The following is a 24,612-nucleotide window of genomic DNA, read 5'->3' on the forward strand; positions in this document are numbered from 1 at the left end:
AAGTTAGATAATTTAAATTACATTTATTAAGTGCAATAAATAGGCATCAAATTGATGCTCCTAATTTCTACAGAAAATCCACTTTGATCGCGCTACTAAGGACTGATGTTTAGTAAACAAAGAAATACTGTCTTTTAAAGCAGGAATAAATAATTCATAGAAATGTGTTGACAAATTTCCTCCCACTCATAGTCTATTAGTTTCTTTTCTGTAGTAGCCTTGGGCAGGAATGGCAGAAGTAGAAAGATCCCACGCATTGATGCTCAGTGGAAAGATATGTCAATTTAAAATGTAATTCAGTTTTGGATATGAGTTTGGAAATAAATCATCATTCAACCCTCAGCAGGCGCCATGAACCTATTTGCATGAGTGAGTGAATAAATATAAAAGCATAGTTTAAGATCTAGAAAATCGTTAGATCTTTTTCTGCCATCAGCCTCCCCCCTTCAAATACTACTCTCCCCCTTATTCCTACATTTATTTTGTTTTGTTGAAAATTAGAAATTTTTTACATTATCATCACACCTTGTTCACCTTTTTTTTTTGATCTTTCCTATAATTCACTCCAGCAAGAATGACTCACAGAGATATTAATTCCTCTGTTCTTAATAAAGACCAGCACAGCTACTGTGCAGATGTGTGAGAATATCAACATTCTAAGAAAATGCTTTGCATGTGATCCACTAGTTTTTCCAGGGTTTGTTTTTTTTTGGGGGTGGGGGTAGGTGAGGGAAGTAGATGTTTTTTGTTTTATTTTGTTTTTTTTTTGGGGGGGGGTAATTTGATATAAATTCTCAAAGTTATAATTGAAAATAAAAATAATTTTGCCATTTGAATTGTTTTAGAATAATGCTTCACAGCAATCATGCATATATATAATTCATAATTAAGAAATGACTTTGAGAATGTATACATATTTTCCATATGCTAACATATATCCATATGTCTTTAAAATTTTAAATTTTTTTTTAAAGAGGCATGCTTTATTTATTTATTTATTTTTGTTTGTTTGTTTGTTTGTTTATACATGCACTGGGTACAGTCAGAAGCGCGGGAGGGCGAGAGAATTCACCAGAGCCAGAGCGGGGAGCAGAGCAGGCAGAAGGACAGAAGTACACTGCTGAGGGGAGCAGCGGGCGGCAGGAGAGGTCTGCACGCCATGTGGGACCCTCCTCCAGTGGCCGGGGAGCAGCCAGGGATTGAACCGGCGCCGCAGAGGCCGTGGGCAGCTTCGCAACCCAGCGCTCAACCGCTGTGCCACTGGGGAGGCCCTGTCTTTAAAATTTTGAAAAAAATTACTCATAGGAGACAATTCTTTACAAGTTTATCAGCCCCTTCCTCCAGTCTCCCTGTTTAAATAATTCTGTCTCATTTTGCCTTTTATTCACTCACTGCTCTATAGCCATACTTAGCACAGTGACTGACTGTGCTAATTCAAATAAGAAATTTGAATAAACAAATGAATGAAGGTCACCACTATTTGCTCATTTAATGAGCTACTAAGTGTTTTATTTACTTTATTGCATTTAATTCTTACTCTATGAAGTAAGTATCTCTGATTTCACAGATGAGGAAACTAAGGTTAATAGGTTAAATAATTTGCTCAAGATTACACAGCTCAACAGTGTAAAAAAAAACTACCTATATTCTCGAATCTTGTTACTAAGCCTTTTTACATAAGTCAGTTTGACTTGGGTTTCAGCCTTACTGTACAGGTGAAGAAACTGAGGGCTCTAGAGTTTAAATAGTTTGTCTACTTTTACATAGCAGGTTAACATCAGTCAGAACTAGAACTCAGACTATCTCATTTCTGGCAGCATACTTATTTGTGCTACTATATGGGAACCAAAATATAATAATAAAGAATATTAAAGCATGTTTAATAATATTTTTGCTATGAAAATGTTCCATGAGACCTAATAGTAGAGATAATACAGTAAACCCCAATATACCTACCACCCACAATCAACAGTTACCAAGATTTTACTGTACTTGCTTCATCTCTCCTGTTAATGGCCAAACATTTGTATCTGTATCATTAGATTAAATCTGTAGGTCCTCAGTTGATAACAGAGCTAATCCACAGCCCTGTACTCTTTCCTTTGGAAAATGTCAGGAGCCATTTATCAATAGGCAACTGAGAATCGGCCACCTACCCAGGCCACCATAGTCATGGTCAGAGATAGAGTGAAGATGGAAGACTTCTCTCAGCTCAGCCTATGTCAGTGTGGCCCAACAATATCTGATGTAACCAGCACCAAGGAAATGTGTAAGGGTGGGTCTCAGACTTTGGTAAGCCTGTAGATCCCCTGAATTCCTAACAGCTCTCCTGTGGTGCTGATGCCATGGGCTAGGGACCACAATCAGATAAGCGCTGGTGTGAGAAATCAACCATGAAATACCCGCTGGGCTTTCTCCCGTATGTTAACTCTCAGCCCAGGGAAACCCAGGGAAGCCTGCTTACCCATCCCTCTTATCTTACCTCTGGAAATCATACCTCAGAGAACACTTGAAATGGGTTCAAACTGCTAGAGAATTTAAATGATGAGAAGAGCAAGAAGGCTAGTCAAAAAACAAAAGACAAAATCTTTAAAACTGTTTTTTAATACTGAATGATAAAAGGAGAAATAACTATGTGTGTATCTATACGTTTGGCACACTTTCCAAAACTCATGTAGGAATGGAGAACATGGATTTTTTGATCAAGGACTAAACAGTATGATCAGGAGAAAGAGTATGTTGAGTAATTGACCTAAAGTAACAGGAAATCAGTCTGACAAAGTTGCCCTTTAGGTCTTTCAGATTTAGCTCTGACCACATTTTATGGGTGCTAAAGCAGATAAGCACAGTTGTGTTTAACTGAGATGAGAAATGAACAGTTATCTGAATCAAAAATCTCTATTAAAGTAGCTAAACTTGACTTTAATATCCATCATGATATTTAAAGATTTCATGACAAATCAAAATTTAAAAAAAAAAAACTCAAATACCACTTGATTTCTCTTTATCCCAGAACCATTATTTTTGCTAGTTTTTTTCCCTACTTGCAGTTTCAAAAATAGTCCATTTTTTAAGCTATATCTTATCTACAAAATTTTAGCCTAAATTCTTTAGTTACTCTTTGTTTATACTTTTACTCTGCCTTTTATTTCAAAGATTCCATTAATTGACATAGGTGTGTAAAATGTGAGAAATTTCTATTAAAAAAAAAAAAAGACTCAGGGGAGACAAATTTGAGCCCAGAATACTTGAGCTGACAGTGCAAAGCAAGGTCCCCTTCTTGTCAAGGGACCACAGAGCCACTCCCTGAAAGGGCAGCACTGTTCTCCGCTGAGCTATATGCTCTACCAATATATGTCGGGGTATCTGGAAGGTAGATTCAAGATACGTGCTGGCTGAATGTTGTTATTTTCAACTGAGCATTTGATAAAATTGTGTGGTGGCATACTCTCAGTTCTTTTTCCGAGAATGCCTAATGGGACTCACTTGTGTGGTGAAGAAATGCCTGTCTTGATGGGCATTGTGGCAGGCAGAACAGCCCTTCTGAAAAGCACATCTGAGCAGGTTCTTTCCTTATTTAAAAAACTCCCTTGACTCTGCATTTGCTCGAGGCAGCTTTCAGAATCATAAAGTGGCCTTCCTGACCTCTCTGCTCTCCCAACAGTTCTTATCCCCACCTGTCCTCCAGGTTTGTGGCACCTGCCATACTTTCTCACTTTCGGCTTTCTCACTTGCTGCCCCCACCGCCCAATACATCACTTCTTCCTAGGAACTCCCTGTCCACTCCGCAACATCCCACACCTGGATTGTTGCTCCCAGACTGCCCTGTATTTCCTCTGTGTACCACACTCGAGAGCTGTCTCTCATTCTGGAAAGTGCCCCCAGGACAAAGACTGTTTCCATCTTGCTGACCACATTATATCCAAGGTCTGTCCTTTAAAAAAATAAAATAAAATTGGGACGGGGGCTTCTCAATCATTCTCATCTCAGGGAAAACAATAGAAAAGTTAGGCTACTTTTTCAGTGGGGTAAACTTAAGGAGCTTTGATACTCACAAGAGGCTAGTCCCAGCTAAAGGTGAATAGCCTATAGACTCCACCCACTCCAGGCCCTGCAGCAGGCCCAAGAAATAATTGGATCAATAAGTCATATTACACCATATTCCCACAAACCAGCTGGGAGTTTGGATTAATGAATGAACCTGAGTGCAGATCCTGTTTCCAAGTTATTTTGCTTGTGTTGAGTCACAATTTCTCATTTATAAGGTGGGGATAATACTGTATCTCAATAAACTTGTTTTGCTTTGTTAATTTTTGCCTTGCTTTGTTTTTAATAGCATACCCAGAGTTTACGTGGGTTCTAGAAATAGGCTTTTTCAGATAACTGCTGGTGGAAGTGTAAACTAGTATCAACTCTCTGGAGTCTAAACCTGTGGTACCTATTAAAACCCCTAAAAATGCACATATCATCTGGCCTAGCAGTCTCACATCTAGGAATTATGCTAATCAGAACTGTGAATAATAGTCTGCCTATAAGATATTCATCCCAAGGTAATTTCTAATTAACAAAAAAAAAAGTACTAAATATCCAAAAAAGGTACTTTGATTGCATTAATTGTGGTATATCCACAAATAGGCTACTGTGTATGTACTAATGATGTAAAAGAATTCTTAATTACATAGGAAAATTATTAATATTTTGAAGTAAACAAAACCACAATTTATTATGATCCTGCTGGTTTTTTTTAATAGCTCTATCATTGGAAAAGACATCTCATTGGAACTGATAGAGAATTTCTTTGTGATTTTTTTTTTGTAGTTCCAAATTTTCTGAAATGAACATATAATACTTTTCCAATATATGTTTTAGGAAAAGCAAAGCAACGCAGCAAAATAAGCCTCACAGAGTCCTCAGTGGGAGCAGTGTTGCCCATAGTAGGCGAAAGCCCTGAAGGTCGCCAATTCAGGGCTTCTCGTGCCAGGAGGGTAACGGAGTCCTGGATGGACCCAGGTGCTGAGAGTGATCATGGCTACCTGGGTAAATATCCTCTTTTCTGTTTACATTCCTTGTCAGCCTACCCAGTTTTCATTTGTGCCACTGAGCACACTGATTTAAACGCCAAAATGGAATCTCATGATTTTCTGTGATTCCAACAAGGGTCAGAAAGTAAACTTCCTCATAAAATTGCCTATCTCAGTAAATTAAATTCATGTGTGCTTTTCTAAAAGGACTTTTCATAACACTAATACCTTTGAATCCAGCTGGCTTCCACAGACCTTGGAGGAGTGAACACAACCCTCACCCCTCCCTTTTTTTTTTACACAAGGTCCAATTCAGGAAAAATAAAAATGTTTATGAGCCCCATTTTTTTTCTCCCACCCAAAATAAAACTCGCTTTTTAGAGTCCCATAGGAAAAAAAGTCTGTTTTTATAAGCTATAAACTACCTTATTGAAAGAACAACAGATGTAATAGTTGCAGTGCATTTTAGCAATTTTCCTTTCTGGACACATGTGAGATACAATAACACTAGGGCATCATCCCAGTCTTTCATAGTGTCTGCTGCGTTGGGAAGCTAAGTGGCCCCGGGTCACGTGGTACTGTCACTACCCTCCAGATTTCTGTTTTAGTCGGTGTTGGAGGCAGGGAACTGAGGGATGAAGACAACCTGTGTAGTGTTTTCTCTGGATGTTTGGGTTTGAAGGGGGTAATAACAAGAACCTTGGGGGAAATCCGAACAAAGTAAGTGAATTGAGGATACAGGGGGGGTCAAATAGAAGATAAAGGACATAGAAGATAATAGATTGGGGATGAGATTAAATAAGAGCAAAAGTAGAAAGATTTCCTCTTTGCCCCAGATGAGAGGAAAGGTAAGGAAGTGAAGATGAGGACAGTTGTCATTGAATGTAGGAAGAAAGGACATCTGTTGAGAATGTTGGGGACTAGAGTAAATCTGAAGTCCTGAGAAGGTGGCCAAGAAGCTAAGACAGTCACCATAAGGAATTGGAATGGAAATCAATCCGGCTGAGTACCAGCTCTGCTAAGGTGGCCTCTTGACCGAAGGCCAGTTAGTGTGATTTACAGCGCTTTCTCCAGCAGGAGCAGAGACAGTAGGTGATTGAGCAGAATCAGAATTGGAAATCACCAGGGCAGAAATGATGTGAGGACAAGGCAGAATCAAGAGTAAGGGTAGCAGAGTAAGTGTGGTAGAAAACTTGACCAGAGGATTCAGAAGAGGCAGCCAAGAGTAAGGGATGGAGACTCCCGTGGGGTGAATATCCACTGAGAGGTCCCTCAGATGTGGCTCATGGTTTTGTCACAAGCACTGTGACAGCAGTCTACCCCTTGTATGTTCTCTTTTTCCATCAAAACTCCCATGCTGTTGGGGCCCAGCGTCTGGGCTGGAAGTGCTGGTCACCATTCTAGAGTAAGAGGTGCAATTTTCCAACAAGTCACTTCTAGCTTTAATGCTGCATCACCCTAACTTCACTTGTTATTTTCATTTGATAAACTCTTCTCTTCCCTGGCCTCCCTACCTTCCATTCATGGATGAGTTCTAACTTGTCATAATTTCTACAGGTTAGGCTTTTTCCTAAATGGGTGGTCTCCTCGACACAGGGCTTTCCTCCTGCCATGGATCACTGCAGCCCTGTGCACAGAAGGGTGTTCTCTCACCTGTGTGCAAGGTAACGAGGGCCTCCCTTGGGAAACTGGCCATTGCTCACACCCGGCACCCTAGCAGCTGCACACCCGTGACCCTGCTTCCACTGGGTGCTCTGTGGAAGCTGTGATTAGTAGACACTCCACATAGTTCCCTCAGAGGCAGATTGTGGCCTTTGTAGAAAGGCAGGCTTGTAAACTCCTTAGGTTTCTTAAGATCAAATAAATAAATTACAGGCACATTCAGCAAGAACTAGTGGATCCAATTTATGCCTTCACGAAGTCTTTCCTAAGATTTCACAAAGTCTGCTTTAAAAAGTGAGCTCCTTGAGAATCAAGCTTATCATCATCATTACCATTGTAGACGTTTATTCAACAAGTTTCCTTTACATTGTGAGACCTCCTCTTGGAATGTCCCAAGGCCAGAAACCCAGCTGTGGCGCCGACACTGAACTGGCCGTGTGCTGTCACTACGGAGCAGCCCCTGTGGTTTTACTGTTGGCACGGAACTGGCACATGCTGGGTCTGTAATTTATTACAGAAAGATATACTCAGGCTCACCATGCTTATCCATTATTGCTAATTAGGGCATGTTTTTAAATAAAGTATAAATAAATGGATAGAACTGCTTCCAGAATTAAGATATTATTTTTCGCCCAAATCTTACAGTATTATGTCGTGAATGGTTTGTCCATAACTATCACTTCCTTTGCAGTAACTCAAGACAGAACCCTGTAGAGCAGGCGCTGTGTCCAGTAGTCCTCACTTCAGCCCCAGGTGTCCCACAGGCAAGCAAGGCCAGAGCCTGTGTTTGGATCCAGAGCACTCCAACCGTCCTCCCTTAACTTCTTTACTCCCAGTAGCATAATCAGGAGGGTAGCCAGAGCTCCTGCAAACACAGTGCCTCCTTATTGTCAGCTCTGTACAGAGGATGTACAGTTCTGTACAGGGAAGCAGCCAACCAGTACTGCCTCCCAGGTCGCTCTGGAGCTAGGTGATCTGCACGTCAGTGGAGCTGACTGCACCGCCTCATTAGCGTGAGTTGAAAATGATGGCAGTGTTTTCTGTCCTTTTCCAGCCCGCTGCTGGCAGTGTCCTTTGCCACTTGCTGTGCTGTTCCAGGAATCGCCCTTCTAACCTGGGGGGTGAACCCACTCACGGGCGCCCTAGGGGCCTTCAACATCTTCCTGTATACCTGCTGTTATACCCCACTGAAGAGGATGAGCATTGCCAACACATGGGTAGGAGCAGTCGTGGGGGCCATCCCACCTGTCATGGGCTGGACAGCGGTTACTGGCAGCCTCGATGCTGGTGAGTGTCTCGCGGTGTCTCAGCTTCTCTCAGCAGAACCCAAAGCTCAGTGGCTCTTCTTGCACCAGTCAAAGGCACTTCCTTCCCTGAGCTGAGGTACCAGGTGTTCGGTTCCATTTGTTCAGCAGGTGTGCTGAAGCGCTGTGAAATCTCGGCTTCTCTCGTGAGCTTGGGGACATGTGAAAGGAAACAGAGGAGGCAAGCTGCCTCAGCCTCTGACACAGGTAGGATGAAAAGAGCCTGAAACTCACGAATTAAGAGAGGCCTGCTCTTTCATTTGGGATGTCCCCCGTCATGGAGGTATCAATCAGGGCTCAGCCTGCAATCCTGTGGAGAGTGGTTCCCTTGTGGGCCGGCGTCTTCTTCCGTTAGTTCTTCACTCCCACAGGACCGAGTGATTGCCCCCTTTTCTATGAAAGGATAGACCATGTGCAGAGTTTCTAATTTATTTTTATATGATTTGCTTAAATTGTTCATGCTGTCTACAATAAAACCATTGAAACATTTCTACATATTTTTGGTGGTATGTCACAACTAAATTTGTGGGGTGAAAATAGCTCATTTTTACCATCTGTAAGGGAAGTTTCACAGTCTAATTAGTCAAGTAATTAGTGTTCTTGACCGACACTTAGGAAGGAAGTGGTGAGGTTTCCTGCAGTATATGTAAGTACATATTTTTCACATGAGAGATCAAAAGGGAGTTGACCATAAACCATTGCCCTGTAAGCCACATTTCTGAAACTTTTTCTGAAAGCTCTTACACTCCAGTTTGGCTGGCTGACAGAAGTGATTACACCTTGAACTTCACTGTCTCTTGAATGGTTTTAATATCCTATAAATGTTGCCGTTTCATGAATCTACAACTACAATATTCTGAAAAACACTTGCTTATGTGTTCTGTGATAAACCTAAAGCCACATTCTCATCCATGGCAGAGTCAGTGTTGGCGCAGTATGGTGAGGACCAAGGTTCTGGAGCAGGGTCGGGAGTCCAGCCTCACCCCCACCACCCCGCCCTTGTTAGCTGGGGCCTGTACTGACTGCTGTGTCCTGCTGCCTCCTCCTCTCTCACATGGGGCTAAGAACATCCCTTCTCATGGAATTGTTGTGAGGATTAGATGAGTTCCTATTAAGTATCCCTCTTTCATATGGTAAGGGGATTCACACAGTTCAAGAAAGTTCAGGAACTTTTATTGGTTTGCAAATGTTAAGCAACTCATGTTTGTTACTTGGCAGCTGTTTTGTGTGCTCTGAGGCGCCTTCCAGCTTAGTGGGAAAGAATCTTGGGGTCCATTTGTGATGTATGAATTGGGCGAGGGAGGTGAGGATGGGCCCATCCCTGGGGTAGGTGATGCCTGTGTTTTTGCCCTGATTTACAACTTAAATTTTCAGAGCTCTCTCTGTATGCTACCAAACTCCTAATTAGAGACTTCCTTCGCGGTTGTGCCTGGAGCCCCAGTCTTGGCTTGATCCAAATTCTTTCACATCCCTAACCCAACTATCCTCTCCACTTTTGTACCCCTCCAAACCTTCCTGGTGATTATCAATCATTTGAGGTGGAGATCATAAAAAGCAGCGAGTTACTCCCAGGCTTCCATCCTCTGGCACCCTCCTTCTGCAGCAGTGCACTTGACCCTGCACTCTATGCCCTGCCGTTTGGTGGAGACTGCCCGTGTCCTGCCAGGAGTGCTGGAACCTGATGCACACTTCCTCAAACCTAACACAAAGGAACAGAGCACCTCGAGCTACCTGCTTAGTCTGGGAATCCCAGACAAGGTCAGGGCCAGGGCCAGGTGATCACAGCCTCAGGAATGGCCATTGCTAGGGTCAATGAGGGCAGTCCCGAGCCCGGCCGTGGAGAGCTTGGGTGCCTCTGTTGTGTAGCCTCCTAGCCTCTCACTGAGAAGTAGAGGCCCTTGTCTAGTCCCAGGAGGTTTTCTTGTGAAAAATTAGACTAGAGTTGCATCTCCAGAGGCCACATAGAGAAAGAGCTTTGCAAAAAATCTCCTTAGGAGTGCACATTCAAGCAGGGGCCCATAATTGTTCAGGGACAGTATGGATTTGGCTAGTTAGGATACTAGGCATATTTAAACTAAAATGTTTAAAAGTTGGGTGGTGTAGTCTCTCTCTAATCCAAGTTTAATCACTTGTATAGAGACATATTAATGAAGGCCAGCCAAGGGCCAGACTCTACCTTGTTTTAAGTATTAGATGAAAGTGCATGATCATTTTGAAAATTGAGACCCATCCTCTATTTGAACGGACCCTGGTATAAAGCAGGGTAGTTTGAAAATTTTGTATAACCACAGAGAAGTTCTTTAGGCAGTTTTTGAGATTCATTTCTCTTACATAGTTTTTCTTAAAGCTTAAAGATGCCTTGCAGGACACACAACAATAGCCTGGCTACCCCCCATAATTCTTATTTACCACAGGTCAAAATTTGCTCATGTCTTGTCAAGGTCATAGAGAAAATATACTGTTGCCTTATATACAGTGTTTAAGTGGCTTCAAACAGTTCTAAAACATTCATTTGAGAGCACAGACATGACATAAGCAATAAATCTTTGAATGAATCCATGATTACGTGCCTTGCAATTTGGAGGCAACAAAACTAGATAAATCCAAAGTCAATTGCCAAATATTTACTGAGCATCTTCTGTATAGGAAGAAATAATATAAAAAAAGAAATAAAGAAGTATCTGAGAAGATGTTGTTGGAAGGTGTTCATTGCTGGGATTTCAGGAACTAAATTGAATATGATTTTACATCGTTTTGTCACCTCAAGAGCCACATTGTCCAATAGGGCATCTACCAGCCACCTGTGGCTAATTTACGTTTCCATTTCACAGTGTGCCAGCTGAGGGGACCTACTGGGTGCAGGGCAGCCATCACTAAAACCCAGCCCCTGCTCTCATGGAAATCATGTCTCAGCATCTTCATCAAGAAGCAGGCAGATAATCAACTAAGTGACCGAGCTGAGCTATAGCAGGAAAGTGTCTTCAGAGGGCTATTGGCTCTCTTCCCCTTCACAAACTAGTCCAAGAAGACTTGGGAGCAGAGTGACTTCTGAATTTAGTCATGATCATGAGCAATTGACGTGAAGATTCAAGTGCTTTCTGTGAAGAGAGAAGAGCATGATAGAGGTTTGTAGATGTGGAAACCAGAATAGTGCAGTGCAGGGGACATGATCTGAGAGGATCATGGTTTGAGCAAGTCATAGTTTTTTGAAAGACAGAAAAGACCCATTGGAAGGTTCAGCAGGAAAGCAGTCCGCCCGCTTGGGATTATTTAACAGCCCGCAGCGGATTTGTTCTCCTGGTGTTGGCCATCAGGAGGTTGCTGAAGCCTGCCTGGGCCTTCCCTTACCTCCTGCCCCATCCTCCTGCCCCAATCCTCCCCACTCCCTGCCACCCTCTTCTCTTCCCACCACTTACTCAAAATCTCATCCTTAAAGTAAGTAGTGAAGCATTGTAAGGGCAGGAAGACACAGGCCAGGTTTTCTGATCCAGCAGACCAGGTAAAGGAGGAATCCTGGAGCCTTCAGTGGTTTTTCAGGCTTTTATTGCGTTTTACCAGGTACACAGCAGGCAGGGATGCTAGGGGCCGGGAGGCTGCCAGGCCTCCCAGCCCCCAGCAAGTCTTCACTCTATCTGGGCTCTCCGGCCTTCTCTCATGGCCTTTTCGTGGTTCTTGTCGTGGTTCTGCTTTTCTGCTCTTCTTCTCAGGATTCTCTGCTTAGCTGACATCTCTGTGACACCGCCCCTAAAAGCCCAGTCTTGGGCCTTCTCTGGTGGCGCAGCGGTTGAGTGCTGGGTTGCGAAGCTGCCCGCAGCCTTTGCAGCACGGGTTCTATCCCCGGCCACCGGGCGAGGGTCCCACATGGCGCACAGACCTCTCCTGCCTCCCGCTGCTCCCCTCAACAGTGTATTTTGTCAGTCTGCCTGCCCTGCTCCCCGCTCTGGCTCTGGTGAATTCTCTCACACTCCCGCGCTTCTGACTGTACCCAGTGCTTGTATAAATCAATCAATCAATCAATCAAAAAAAAAAAAAAAAAAGCCCAGTCTTAGCCCAGGTGAATCCCATCTACATAGGCCCACACCCTACTCCAGGTGCCCGCCATCAGCCATGCATTCAGGACCGCAGGGTTTCGTTATCCATCCTAATGGCGGGAGGGCAGAAAAGCCTGATATTTTTCCCTTACCCTACAAGCATCGATCTGATTGTCCTTTGCAAGAGCAGCGTGTGACCAGTGAGCCTCTGCAGGAGTGAGAGAGGGTGTGTGTTTGAAGGGAGGTCCATCCTACCCATCTTACTTTATCGCTTTGCCCAGCTTTCTGTGACTGCTCAGCCTGAATGCCATATGCCCAGCACTGTCACTGCAGTTGCCCAGTCACCCTCACTCTGTGGATACCTTTGCAAAGCCCTTTCCCGGGGCTCAGTAGATTGTGGTCAAGATTGGGGACAAGCAGCTAAGGATCGATGTGAGTTGGAGGCCCTAGCCTCACCCACTAAAGTTCTGCGCTGAAGAGCTGGCTAGTTGACCACTTGCACGATAAGTAGCTGCAGGGAACAGCTTGTGGAGAAAGGAGAAGTAAATGTTCTGAAATACCTTTGCCCCCTTAGTGCTACATCTTTTTGTGGTTTTTGTGGTGGCTGCAGAGCCAATTAAGACCTTCAGGGGGTCCCAGCACTGAAGATATTACTCTGCCTTTCCTCCTGGCAGAGGAATACAACTTAAGGAAGGACATGGAGGGATTTTTTTTTTTCCCCACAAGGCCTTTGGGGTTTTTTGGTTTTCGATCAGATAAAGAAAAAGAATCTCTCCTTTTAGATGCCCTGGTGCTGTGGGTCCCAAAACTCGTGCTTGATCTGCGCCTTCCTGGTAAATGAGGCAGATGGGGGGAACGGGGGTGTGAAGAAAATTAAACAGACTAACAAGTAGAAATTGTGAAAGCTAAACAAATGTTAATAGTTCTTGATATTTGCTGTTTTATAGCTGCACAAAAAAATATAAACAGCTAGCTTTTCTCTCCCCGCATACAGCACAAACAGTTTCCAGTGGAATTTTTGATTCAAGAGTGCTAGCCTATAAAAGCTGTGGCCCGGCCCAGAAAGCACTCTTTGTGACTGTCATATCAATAAAAGTATTCAAAAAAATGGGATTTTACCTGTGTCCATTTGCCTCTGAGACCGGGGTTAGTTAGACTTTTTGCACCCATCTACCAAATTACCCAGTGGTTTGGGGTTTTGTTTGTTTTTGTAGCTCAACTGCTGTTAACAAAAAAATATTACCAGTGCTTACCAGGTAAAACGCTGAAGGCAGGAGAGCGGCTTTCTGGTCCCTGGTCCACCCAGCTTGTACTCTTAGGAAGGGATGTGTTAGGCCTGATTCTGTGTGCAATGGACCAGTAGTGAGAGAAGTGACCTGCCTGCTGCCTGGGGTCCTAGTAAAGGGGTCTGCTGGGGGTTGAGGGCATGGAGGACACCACAGATAAGTGCCCGACAGCAGACATTCCAGCTTCAAGCTGGGCCTGGAGCCACACGCATTAGGCCTCTCAGCAGTGTTTATCTCTAGAGACTATTTAGTTTATCTCAGAGGCTTCAGGTTAAGTCCCTCCCCCTCCTCCTTGCCAAGGCCACCTCTTTCCCCCATTTCTTGAAAAGCCTCAGATTCTATTTTGTCATGTTCCTAAATTTGAATAAATCCCAGGTCTTGGAGTTTATAGAATGGGCCTCTGTGACAGTCTTATAGAGTTGATTTGTAAATTGCCTTTGGTTTGTAATTCAAATGTTGTTGTGTAGTAAACATTAATTATGTCAGCCAACATTCAGTTACAAATGAGGACTTAGAAACCAGCTCTTATCAGGAAGTGACATTTGGCAGATGGATGGTTTTAGTAACAAAAAGAGAATGAGTTTTTTTAGCCTCAGCTGGTAAACTACAAAATGTTAAATGCTGTTTCACTTTATTTACCTCCTTTATTCTAGGATGAGAAAATAAAATAGAATAGAGGGAATTTATTCACTCATTCATTCAACAAATATTTATTGAGGGCTTACTAAGTGTCAGGTTCTGTTTAACCTGAGCACTGTTAGATTTCCTTTAAAATACTGCTGCGATGTGAAACCAAACTTGAAAATGAGTGTCTGTGTTCATTTTGTGTGAGATTTTGCCCTAACTAGCCTTTGTGCTTCAGATTAATTAAGATAAATGGCATTTTAAAGACAGAGTGAACCAAGAACATTTTTATATTAGCAAACCAACCCTGTTTGGGGCCCTCTTCTCTTCAAAGACAAAACAAACTGAGTAAGAATGTGTTAAAAAATACTTTGCTAGATTCGAGATGGTTGGCATAATTGGATACCGACTTTTATATGAGTGGCTGTGTTACAGGGCAGCCCCGATACAAAACAGGTTGCCTGCTCAGGACATCGTTTTCCCCTAACAGCTGTAATCTTTTCAGCTGCACTGGGTTTCACCATAGTTGATCAGTTGATCACAAAGCTTTGGGGAGCTGGGCCAGCGCCTTCGGAAGGCCACGCTAGATAATGCCTTGGGTGGGTAGACACGGTGCCAGGAACAGAGCTTACAGGGCTGTGAACAAATTAATATTTGAATGATTACGGTGGAAATACCTTCCAATGAGAGCTAAGGGAGTAAGGAGCATTGAGGTTCTGGGAACCCACCGATGCTAGAACCTTTCCTCTAAGATATTTTCAGATTCAGCACTTTTTGCTTTCTTTACCTCATCTCTCCCTTCAAATGAAAATTCCTGGTGGCTTCTGCTGGAGACGGGCACAATAAGACGAGGCAAGAGACATCTGTGCCCCTGCCCACTGTGCCTCTTCATTATGCCTAAGTCACTTGCAAAGAATTTTTCAAGGGCAAGTGGTTATTGCCGACTCTATTTCCTATTTTCGGAGGACTTTTAATCTTCCCTTTTGTCACTGTGCAGTTGATAAACTGGCCCCACATCCTCTTCCCTTTATCTGCACCGCCATAGAAGTCTATTGCGTGGTTGAGGCTGATCTGTTTCACAAGCCCCTTTGTGTTCACCCTCAAAAGAAAAGCTTTGAAATCTGTGACCATGAAGCTTTGGGTTTGGCTCTGTTTCCCCAGCTAGCCCCCAGTTTACATAACCATATAACCCTGGAAGCACAAACATAACCACTCATGGAACAGACAAGCTCCCGCGGGCCACATTTAGTTAGAGGGAGCCTATTGTGCAGAAGAGGGAAGAACTCCCAACCCAGCACCAAGGTTCACTGGAGCTGTTTCTTTATCCTTTTCAAGGCCATGCGCAATCAGTGAATGACAATGAATGCGTTTGGGTAGGGCTGGGGAAGGGGTTGAATGTAAGCCCATGGGCAGCAGAGAAGGCAAGCTCAAGCCATTGAATTCCATTACAAAAGGAATTTTTCTTGGAAAAGTACTTACAGAGAGTGAGAACTCCAACTTGGAGATTTTTGTCTCTGTTCTGTTGGGAAACCATTTGCTGGAATAGCCTTGGCTTTGCCAGCAAAATGATGGTTATATACAATGAACAAGAGCGTTTCTGGACCTGAGCAGAGGTTGCAGTGAGTGAGATTCTCCCCACTTTGGTATAGTATGGAAATGATTGATTAATGTTTTCAGAGTTTTTAAAAATACATGTATTTTCAAAGATTCACTGGAAAGAATTGCTTTGCCTTGCCCCTCCTAATATGTCCTTCTATTCAGACTGGGGTGCCATGCATGAGCTAAAGATTCCCTCCATTTGTTCACCATTTTTGTATATGGAGGGAAATAAATCATGCCCCGAACCCCTGGATATTCTCTGGAATTGGCTGTGAGCTTGGATTGTGGCATCATCATCTCAGGAAGCTGCTGTCCTTTGGGAAACCCACAGATCACCCCCTGTATCACATAGTTCCAATATCTTATGTATTCATAGACCAACAAACATTTGGTTAAAAGAAAGGAATTCTTTCTGGAATTCCAGATCTCCTAGGTATGATTAAATGAAATATGTACAAAGATTCTGCAGCTTTAGTAAAATGGGGAAATAGATTTAAAAGAAGCAGAAATGCAAGGTCTATGCGAATGGATTGAAATTCAGAGAACATCTTCAGATCTGGGTTTACAAATCACTTTTCCAGGAAGCCTTCCCTGACCTCTTCAAGATCCAGTGTGGTCTTCCTCCTAGGTACTCCCCGGAATCCCTGTACCTAAGGGAACATTCACGGGCTACAATCCCCTTTTTATATTGTCTCCCTCTCTGGCCAGACTGCAGCAGTGGACCTTGGGAAGAGACTGCGCCTGTTGTGTAGTGAACACACAACAAGTGTCTGTTGTCACAGAAGATTCACTCAATAAAAACAGACTGCTTCGGGGAGTCAGGCTGCTGTGAGGGCTTAGACTCAGTAAACTGAGTGCTTTGTGTTTACTTCACAAGGAAGGTGGGTTCCACCACAACCCCCAGACTAATTCAAGTCTTCCTGTTCTAGTTCACCTTATCTTGATGAAGAGAGTAATTTGTTTTACATCTTTTATATGAGCAGAAACAGTTGCAGCCCATCAAGTAGAGCTGTGTGGGGGTGGGGGTTTTCTGATTACGATCCATTAAGGCTAAGCTGTGATTTCTAAAGCTCTTTCATTTGTGACATGAGCCAAACCCATACCCAATTTCCTCTCACATAGAAAGCAGCATGCCACTCTTAAGAAAATGATTTTTTTAATTATGTTATTTTAAGCAGAAGCATAACTGAAAATCTGTATTGAGCAAAACAGAATACTGCAGTTGGCACACACAAGAAAGAGGGCTTTTGAGAAAGACAAGAAAGTCCACATTTGGGCCTGATTTTTTTTTAACCATTTCGAGCGGAGGTTCCTGGCTGAGTTGGCTTTCTCAAAACTGTCAAGCTCTGACTTAACCTTCCCCTGCCACCCGGCCCCATTTCTAAGTCACAGTTGGCATTGTTTCTCTTGAGGCCAGGACACATCTCCTTCTTGTTGGCTTCCCTCCCCCCTGTGCTGCGGCTGTCATACCCATAAACTGTTTTCTGTCAGGCCCTGGGGGTGTGGGACTGCTCGTGAATTGGGGTGGGCCGCTCTGCATACATTGTGCTCCGAAGCCTTGGGTGACCCAGTGCCTCGGAATCTTTACCAGCTTCCTCTTTACTGGTCCTTTTAAACCCAGAGATCATTCTGTTTTTCCAACAAAATACAAAGAAGATGTCTCATGTCACTGACTTACTATTTCAATGGTCTCTGGGTGGTCCTCCCTTCCCTTCTGTCCCTTCTAATTCCCCAGTATTGTTTGTTTGTAATTGAAAACAACTCCTCCCCTTTTTTATTTTTTTAATATTTATTTATGCATACAAGAACTGGGGTATAGGCCAGAGGTAAGGGGGGGTGAGAGGATTTACCAGAGACAGAGTGGGGAACAGAACAGGCGGATCTATGAAATACACTGCTGAGGGGAGCAGCGGGCGAAGATAGGAGAGGTCTGCTACGCCATGTGGGTAGCTCCCTGGCCGGCCAGGGATGGAACCAGTGCTGCAGAGGCTGCAGACAGCTTCACAGTGCTGTGCTTAACCCCTTGCACCACCAGGGAGACCCTAGGATTTTTTTAAAGGAACACTTATTTTAATAAACTTGGAGATGCTCTGTAACTTTTCCTTCCAACAAGCCTCCCTCTACTCAGCTCCACTGGCATTTGAGGTACCACCCCACAGTCCATAATTCAAGTCAATATATGACAATGACTTTCTACACGAAGGTGCAAGTATCCCTGGCCAATGGGGCTGAGCACCCCTGGCAAGTTCATTAATCTTTCTCATCTCTAAGATGGCAGTAATACTCCCTGCTGGGAGGGTTGCTGAGAGCATTAGAAAGTGTATATATAATTTTACACACAGCCTCGGGCCTCAGATTGGGATGTCTGATGGGTACCTCAAGCCTAAAATGGCCGAAGGTACAATCCCCTGTGTTTCTCTAGACTTTAGGCAGACTGTCTTGTCCACACTGCCTTCCTCCCTCCCAGGGCCGTGCTGGCACACTGCTGACACCTGTCATCTGTTTACTGAGTGAGTATATCCAACAGAGTAACTGCTTCTATTATTATCATTCCAAATTGGAGTGTTCATATGAACTATGCACATGTACAATTACAGATTTGTACATAACCTTTATAAATAGGGTTGAAATGCATTGGAGGTTGGACAGCAACCCTGCTAAAATAGGGACCTTAAAAATCAAGTCGTTGTTGCATTTTCTCCCATAGTAGAAGGCTGAAAAGGAATTGACTGACTTAGGGACACACAGGAAACTGTTAGTGATGTGAAAGGAGGCCCCCATCTCTTCCACATTGCACCCACATGAGTCCACATGATATGCTTCAGCTACCTCATATAGATGACTCAGAAATGGGTGAGTTTCTGTCAAGGACATTATGGATAAAGAGCACCATTCTCTCTTCCAGATGATTTTCAAAGCCTGCTCCAGTCATCACTCTACTGTCTGCTGAGGTTGAGGAACACCTTTAAATTTTAAGAGAGACTGTTCCTCTGATCCACACTGCTGTGTGCACAACAGGGCACCTTGGAACCTTAGAGCCCAAGACTTGTTTTCTGAGTTACTCTGATTTTACTGCTTTCTCTCCTGGTGAATTCTCCCTGCTCTCTTTTTCTCAGCATTCCCATGGATGAAGGGCTTGAAAGACTCATTTTCTGAAATGAGCCTGTGGTTACCCATTCTCAGCCTCTTCTGTGCAGGCTGGTTCTTCCCAGGTTAGATGACGGTGTTGTGGTTCAGGAAGCTCTCTGTTCTCTGATCAGGGGCTCAAGAAGGTGTTGAGGTGTCAGAGAAACAGGGAACTGAGTGAGAGCGTCTGAGAAGCTGCAGAGACGGGAGCAGCTTCAGAGACACTGCAGCGTATGGGGTCCTGGGATTTCCCATGCTGGTTGACAAATCAGTGCTAGAAAACTGCAGAGCAGTCCTTTTGTACACTGGCTTCCACTGATGAGTTTGAGGAACCTTTTACTACAGTAATACGGAGTGCTTTCTATACTCTGGTCTGGAGAAATGAAAGGAATGTATCCTCAACAAGTTCACGTTCAAGTAAATGACACAGAAATAATGATTGGACAACAAGGTTTACTTCACAGTAGATGGAGGTGTCAGTAGCTCCCAGAAACGCATCCTGGCCCACCCCTCTTTACTAACAGTTGGGTGCCCCAAAGACACGTCAGACTGAACACTCCCAGTGTCACACTCAGGAACTGCCCTCCCTCGTCATCTTATTTCCATGCATCCCTACATTCAGGAGTTGCTTCATACCTCCCTCTTCTTACTTGTTCTACACTCCCATCTGGTCACTTTTGCCTCCTAAATCGCTCTCAAGTTCATCATCTTTCCATCTCCACTGTCACCACCCTGGTCCTTACTCCTGTCAACTGGAATCTCATCTCCTAATCGGTCCTTTCATATCTGCTTTGGGCCCCTCCAGTGTGTCTTTCCTGAATCAGATCACTAAGCACCAAGGCCCATTTCCTTACCCTCCACCCCATGTGCTCACCCTTGTGTGTGCCTATATGTTCACACTCATACACACACATGCACACTCTTACACCGGAGGATTCTTCCATGACTTTCTGTTACTTTTCACATAGAATATTTTCTTAGGATGGCCAGCAAAGCTGCGGGGGTGGGAACTGCCCACCTCTCCAGGCAGTCCTGAGTGGTGGTCCCCGTTGCTCTCCATACTCTGACCACGCTGCCTTTCTTTTTTAATTTTTAAATTATCCTGCAGCAAATTTGACATTTTCCCTTATATATATATACAACTCTGTGATGCTAGCACGTGTGCTAATCTTCATTTAATAGGGTGGCTACAAACTGTACCTTGCTGGCCTTCATGACTACTTCACAGAACTTGGCCATTCTCTCTCAGAACTCAGCTCACATGTCCCTTCCTCCAGAAGTCTCTGCTCTACTCCACTGGTCAACCCCTCTCGTTGTCTTACCCAGTCGCAGTTCTGCACAGCATTTGAGTGGTGTGTGGATTCGTTGATGTGACTGATTAACGTGGGTGACCGCCTCCATTCTTTCCCCAATGGCTGCATGGTGCTTGTCTCTCAGTCGGTGCTCAGTGAACATTTTTACGTGGGTCAGTGAGTGATGAATCGCCTGCTCAGAGAGGCCACAGCCCCTGCCGTCAAGACTGGGTTCTTCTGCGCGGCTTGTCGGGAGGTGGCCCAGTGTAGTGGGGAAGCCTGGGTTAACGTCAGACAGGCTGTTCCGAATTCTACCTTCTCCTTTTCTTTGGAGAAGCTGACATCATCCCATGTCTTTATTTGTTTGAGTATGAAACCTACCTGAAGTCCATTAGTCAGGATTAAAATAGGCGAACTGTACTAAAGTGTGTTATAGAACAGATGTTCAGTAGAGGGCAGCCGCATGCCTCCCTGCCAGGCAGGGGTGTCCCTGTTCTAGACCCAGGGGCTAAATGGCGCTCGGGGTATTAATTTGCTCTTGTTACAAATTTCAAATCCAAATGCACAGACAAAAGCTCATCTCCAAGGACTGTGTTCCTGCATGCCACTCTGTTTCCTTAACATGCAGCCTTGAGTACTTCCCTCTGAGGGGCATCAGGAGGGGAATGTGCCAGGCACGGCACTGCACAAGCCCTGTGGTCCACTAGGGAGGCAGTGGGCACTCTTACAAAAGCAGGGTGTTCAGCAGGGCCTGGAGCTCCCCTCAGTCCTGTGTCTGTGCTGAGCAAGGACCCTGGAGCTGGAGCTTGTCAAGGAGCCAAGTGGGCTGGGGATGCCCTTCCCCGCAATGAAGTGCCTTCCTCTCCGGACCCAGCCATGGAAACAATGAAAGCCCTAGCACAGAGGTCCCACCGGCCAGTCCTGTCCCTGCCTATTCTCAGGTGTGTAGGGACTTCCTTTGTGGTCATGATGTGCGGACATGGGGACACTGGTGGGCAGAAATCACAGCACCCTGTGGACAGCCACCCTGGAAGCACAGGCAGACTGGGCGCCCAGAGCCTCCTCACCCCCGAGGTAGAACACTGGAGGCGTCTGGGAGCACATTCAGCCCCCACCTACCTGTCTCAGGCCAGGCTGGCCTGGGTACAATCCAAAGAGCCGCTCGGAGAGGGCCAGAAAGGCTTCTGGGCGAGAGGAAACTCTGTCTTTATAAATCTCCACTGACCGTGTCTTTGCTTCCCTCTTCCTCTACCCTCTCTGCAGGAGCATTTCTTCTGGGAGGAATCCTCTACTCCTGGCAGTTTCCTCATTTCAACGCCCTGAGCTGGGGCCTCCGGGAAGACTACTCCCGAGGAGGCTACTGCATGATGTCGGTCACCCACCCAGGCCTGTGCCGGCGCGTCGCCCTGCGCCACTGTCTGGCCCTCATTGCACTGTCCACAGCAGCCCCCATCCTGGATGTCACCACATGGACCTTCCCCATCATCTCCCTCCCCATCAACCTGTATATTTCCTACCTTGGCTTTCGATTCTACACAGATGCCGATCGGAAAAGTTCCAGGAAGCTGTTCTTCTGCAGCCTCTGGCACTTACCCTTGCTCCTGCTTCTCATGCTCACCTGCAAGCAGACACCACGTGGCAAAAGTGAAAACGGAGAACCTCAAAGTTGAAATCACCGACTTGTGGGGAAAAAAACAAAAGCAAAAGCAAAAACCATACTGGGAGACGCACAAATTTTTTCCCTTTGCTCTTAGGCAAGACTGTTTCGGTAATTCTGGAGCGTGGGAAATGACTGGGTTTAGGACAAGATTGTATGATAATTTGGTGCTCAATGATCACTTGGCATTTTTTTATGACAATATCCAAATGCTCCCCAAATAAGAAATGGATCGATTCAGTGGACTAATGCAGAGAGAGGATATTTTTCTTTTAGCATCTTTATATAGCTCTCCCTCTGACTCGATCCCACTGTTTTGAGTCTTCCTTGTGAAGATGTACATGAGCTCCTCTCCCTGTGCTGCTCCCTCTCCATCTGGCCCCCCGTACATATACCCTCAGTGGTAACTGGTGGCCAGACAGGGTGAGCACCGGTCTCACATAGCTCTGGTTCTTTGGGGCCTTCAGACTGTGTCAGAGGAAATGCACACTGCAGCCACTGCACCCCATTCCTGGTGAATGAGCCAAGGCCTTTGTTCCAGCTTATTCCACCCCACATACCCTCCCTCAATGATGACAGAATACCAAGGATGGTTTGCAACATCACACACGGAGGGAGGATTCTAAACGGTTGCCTAGGGAATCTCAGGCTGGACTGCCAGCCCTGCCCCCCATCCCCATGGCATATCAGCATTTCACAAACCCCCAGGGACTCAAAGGCATCTTTATAGTTCACTCTCAAGTATAGGAGGTATCTAACACGTTTCTTCTGCGAGGTAGCGCTAGATTTTATTCCAGAAATCCCTCCAGCTCTGATCCATTCCCGATCCTCTTCAATCACTTGTGCAGACCATCAGCTCCTCTGCTGTGTGGCTTTTTCAGGGCCATATGATAAGGGAAGTCAGGAAAAAAAGGTGTGCTGGGCTGGCCAGCACATAGCTCGCATTGTAGAACCTTTAGTGAAAACCACATTTCCATCCTGCTGTCTTCAGGATTCAGATATTAACCTCCATGTGTCCGGTGGCTTTAAGAACCACTAGCGGGAGTAGGACTCCCGGTAGGGGTGCTTCCGGTTCTGGGAATTGTTCCAGTTTCCCTGTAGGCAGGTGTGGCCTCAGTCACCTGTTCTTCTGTCAGCCCTTCATGTCTGCCCACCTGTCCACTGTCAAGTCCTATTTGCCCGAAGCCTTTGAAGCTTAACAGGATGTTTTAATTACTCCATCTCCGGGGGCACCGCTGCCCTGTAGCAATTGGAATTTAAGCAACATTTAAACAGTCATTGCAACATGCCTGTTCTCTCAAAAATTTCTAAAGCAACTGCAGATAGCATCTGATCCCTGTTCCTGCTTCTCAGAACTATAACCTGTGGCGTATCCAGGTTATTTACTGTGTGGAACTTGGCATTGGAGTGTCTGGAAAGAACATCTACAGCTTACTGCAGCCCTCAAATTTGTAAAATGCATCGGTTCTCTTTTCCTGCTGAAATAAATCAGTATATAAAACCAGGAGTGTGTGTGATGTAATTTTAGGTAGCCATCTCGTGCTGAGAGTACGTGGTTTCTGGTGGAACTGCTAGCACTAACTCACTTTTCTGAGCAAGTGATTAGAAGGCGCATTAAGGTTTCTGGCTCAAGGTAGTGGAAGTGAGCATCCTGTCCTGAAACTGTGTAACCAAAAAGAAGAGTAAACAAAGCCCATACCTTCCCCACCCCACACTCACCTTCCTCTTGAAATCATCCAGTCTCTTCCCTTTGGAACTATCGCCAAAAAAAACCCTGGGGAAAAAAAACACCCTGGGGACTCTGACCTCTAATGTGTCATTCTGCTTCTGAAAATACCAACTGGCACAAGTCTGCACATGAAGTGGCAGCTCTCAGTCCTCAGACCCAGCGCCCTGTCCAGTTTCTCTGCAGAAGTCTTCCATGTGAAGACCTACCTCACTGACTTCCCACTGCTTCACAGGCTCCCTGAGAGCATCTTGTGCTCAGCACTCACTCCCTTCCAGAGCTCCATCCTGTGTGGCCCAACAGGGGGTATGGACTCAAACTTCTGTCGCCCCACAGCCCCCCCACTCCTGGAGTGCCTCATTCCCACACCTACCCACAGCCTCCACCCTTGACCTTTCCCGAGGACTCGGTGCTCACCAGCACTTCCTGGGAGGGTGAAGCACGCGTCCTCCCAGAGTTCTTGTCCACTCTGGGAAACGGTGCCCTCTGCAGCTCTGGCAGAGTCGGCAGGCGCGCGCCTGGGTAGGCCCCTGGGCTTGATGTGAAAAATGTGAAAAAGTCTGGGGTGGCTTCCCCTCGTATTTCCAGACACTGCTAAGCCCAGGAGCCTTTTCCCCTGCAGCACACTCCCCCTGCCTCGTGTGGATTCAGGCTGGGAGCACATGGAATCTCATCTCTAGTCCTCACCTGAGGCCTTGGGCCTTCTCCCGCCTCCCGCCTTAGGTGGGGGACTCGGTGCAGGAGAAGGGCATGAGATTTGCCACTGGATTTCATCTGGATTTCAGTTATTCTCTAACAAGGCAAACTAATGTAAAGGGAAAAGAACAGATCTTGTCTGATGATTTTCTTTTTTTTAACACAGAATTCCTTCCAACTCTGGGAAAATTGTACCAGCTTCCTTTGATTTTAGTAAGACAACTGTATCAGTTAAGGATGAAACCCAATTTCACTGCAGGGTCCAAGATGTTTTTTTCAGTCCACGGCTGTGGGGAAATGCCATTGCCTGTTCCCGGATCCATCTTGCTTTTCAAACATAAACATAGGGTCTGCCTTGCCCAGCAGAAAATGCCTTTTTGACACTTTAAATATGCCTTGGTTACCCCAGACCTAATGCTGGAGGAAAAAAGCAAAACTGTTACAAGCTGTCCTCTGCTCTGAGTATGTACAAGGTTGAACGTCCCTCTGGCAGTTTGCTCATTTTTCTTCTTTTCACACTGCCTGTCATCCTCACCTCCTGTTTGCTAAGGAAACAGCACGGATTCGGCAGTATCCGGGTGGCAGTGC

At 45.1% G+C, this 24,612-nt stretch overlaps 1 protein-coding gene across 2 annotated transcripts in view; it reads left to right on the forward strand.

Moving 5' to 3' along the window:
- COX10 (cytochrome c oxidase assembly factor heme A:farnesyltransferase COX10) overlaps positions 1 to 21,615 on the forward strand; it is a gene marked incomplete at both ends in the record, with an annotated part of 120,306 nt that extends 98,691 nt beyond the window's left edge. For both annotated transcript variants that reach the window (XM_084237437.1, XM_084237438.1), the window contains 2 exons: positions 7,738 to 7,970; positions 21,209 to 21,615. In XM_084237437.1, the coding sequence (XP_084093563.1) occupies positions 7,738 to 7,970; positions 21,209 to 21,615 (640 nt within the window). The remainder of the gene's footprint in view (positions 1 to 7,737; positions 7,971 to 21,208) is intronic.
- Positions 21,616 to 24,612: the final 2,997 nt, after the last annotated feature.

Source organism: Talpa europaea, assembly GCF_964194135.1.
Source record: "Talpa europaea genome assembly, chromosome: 7".
NCBI classification, from domain to species: domain Eukaryota; kingdom Metazoa; phylum Chordata; class Mammalia; order Eulipotyphla; family Talpidae; genus Talpa; species Talpa europaea.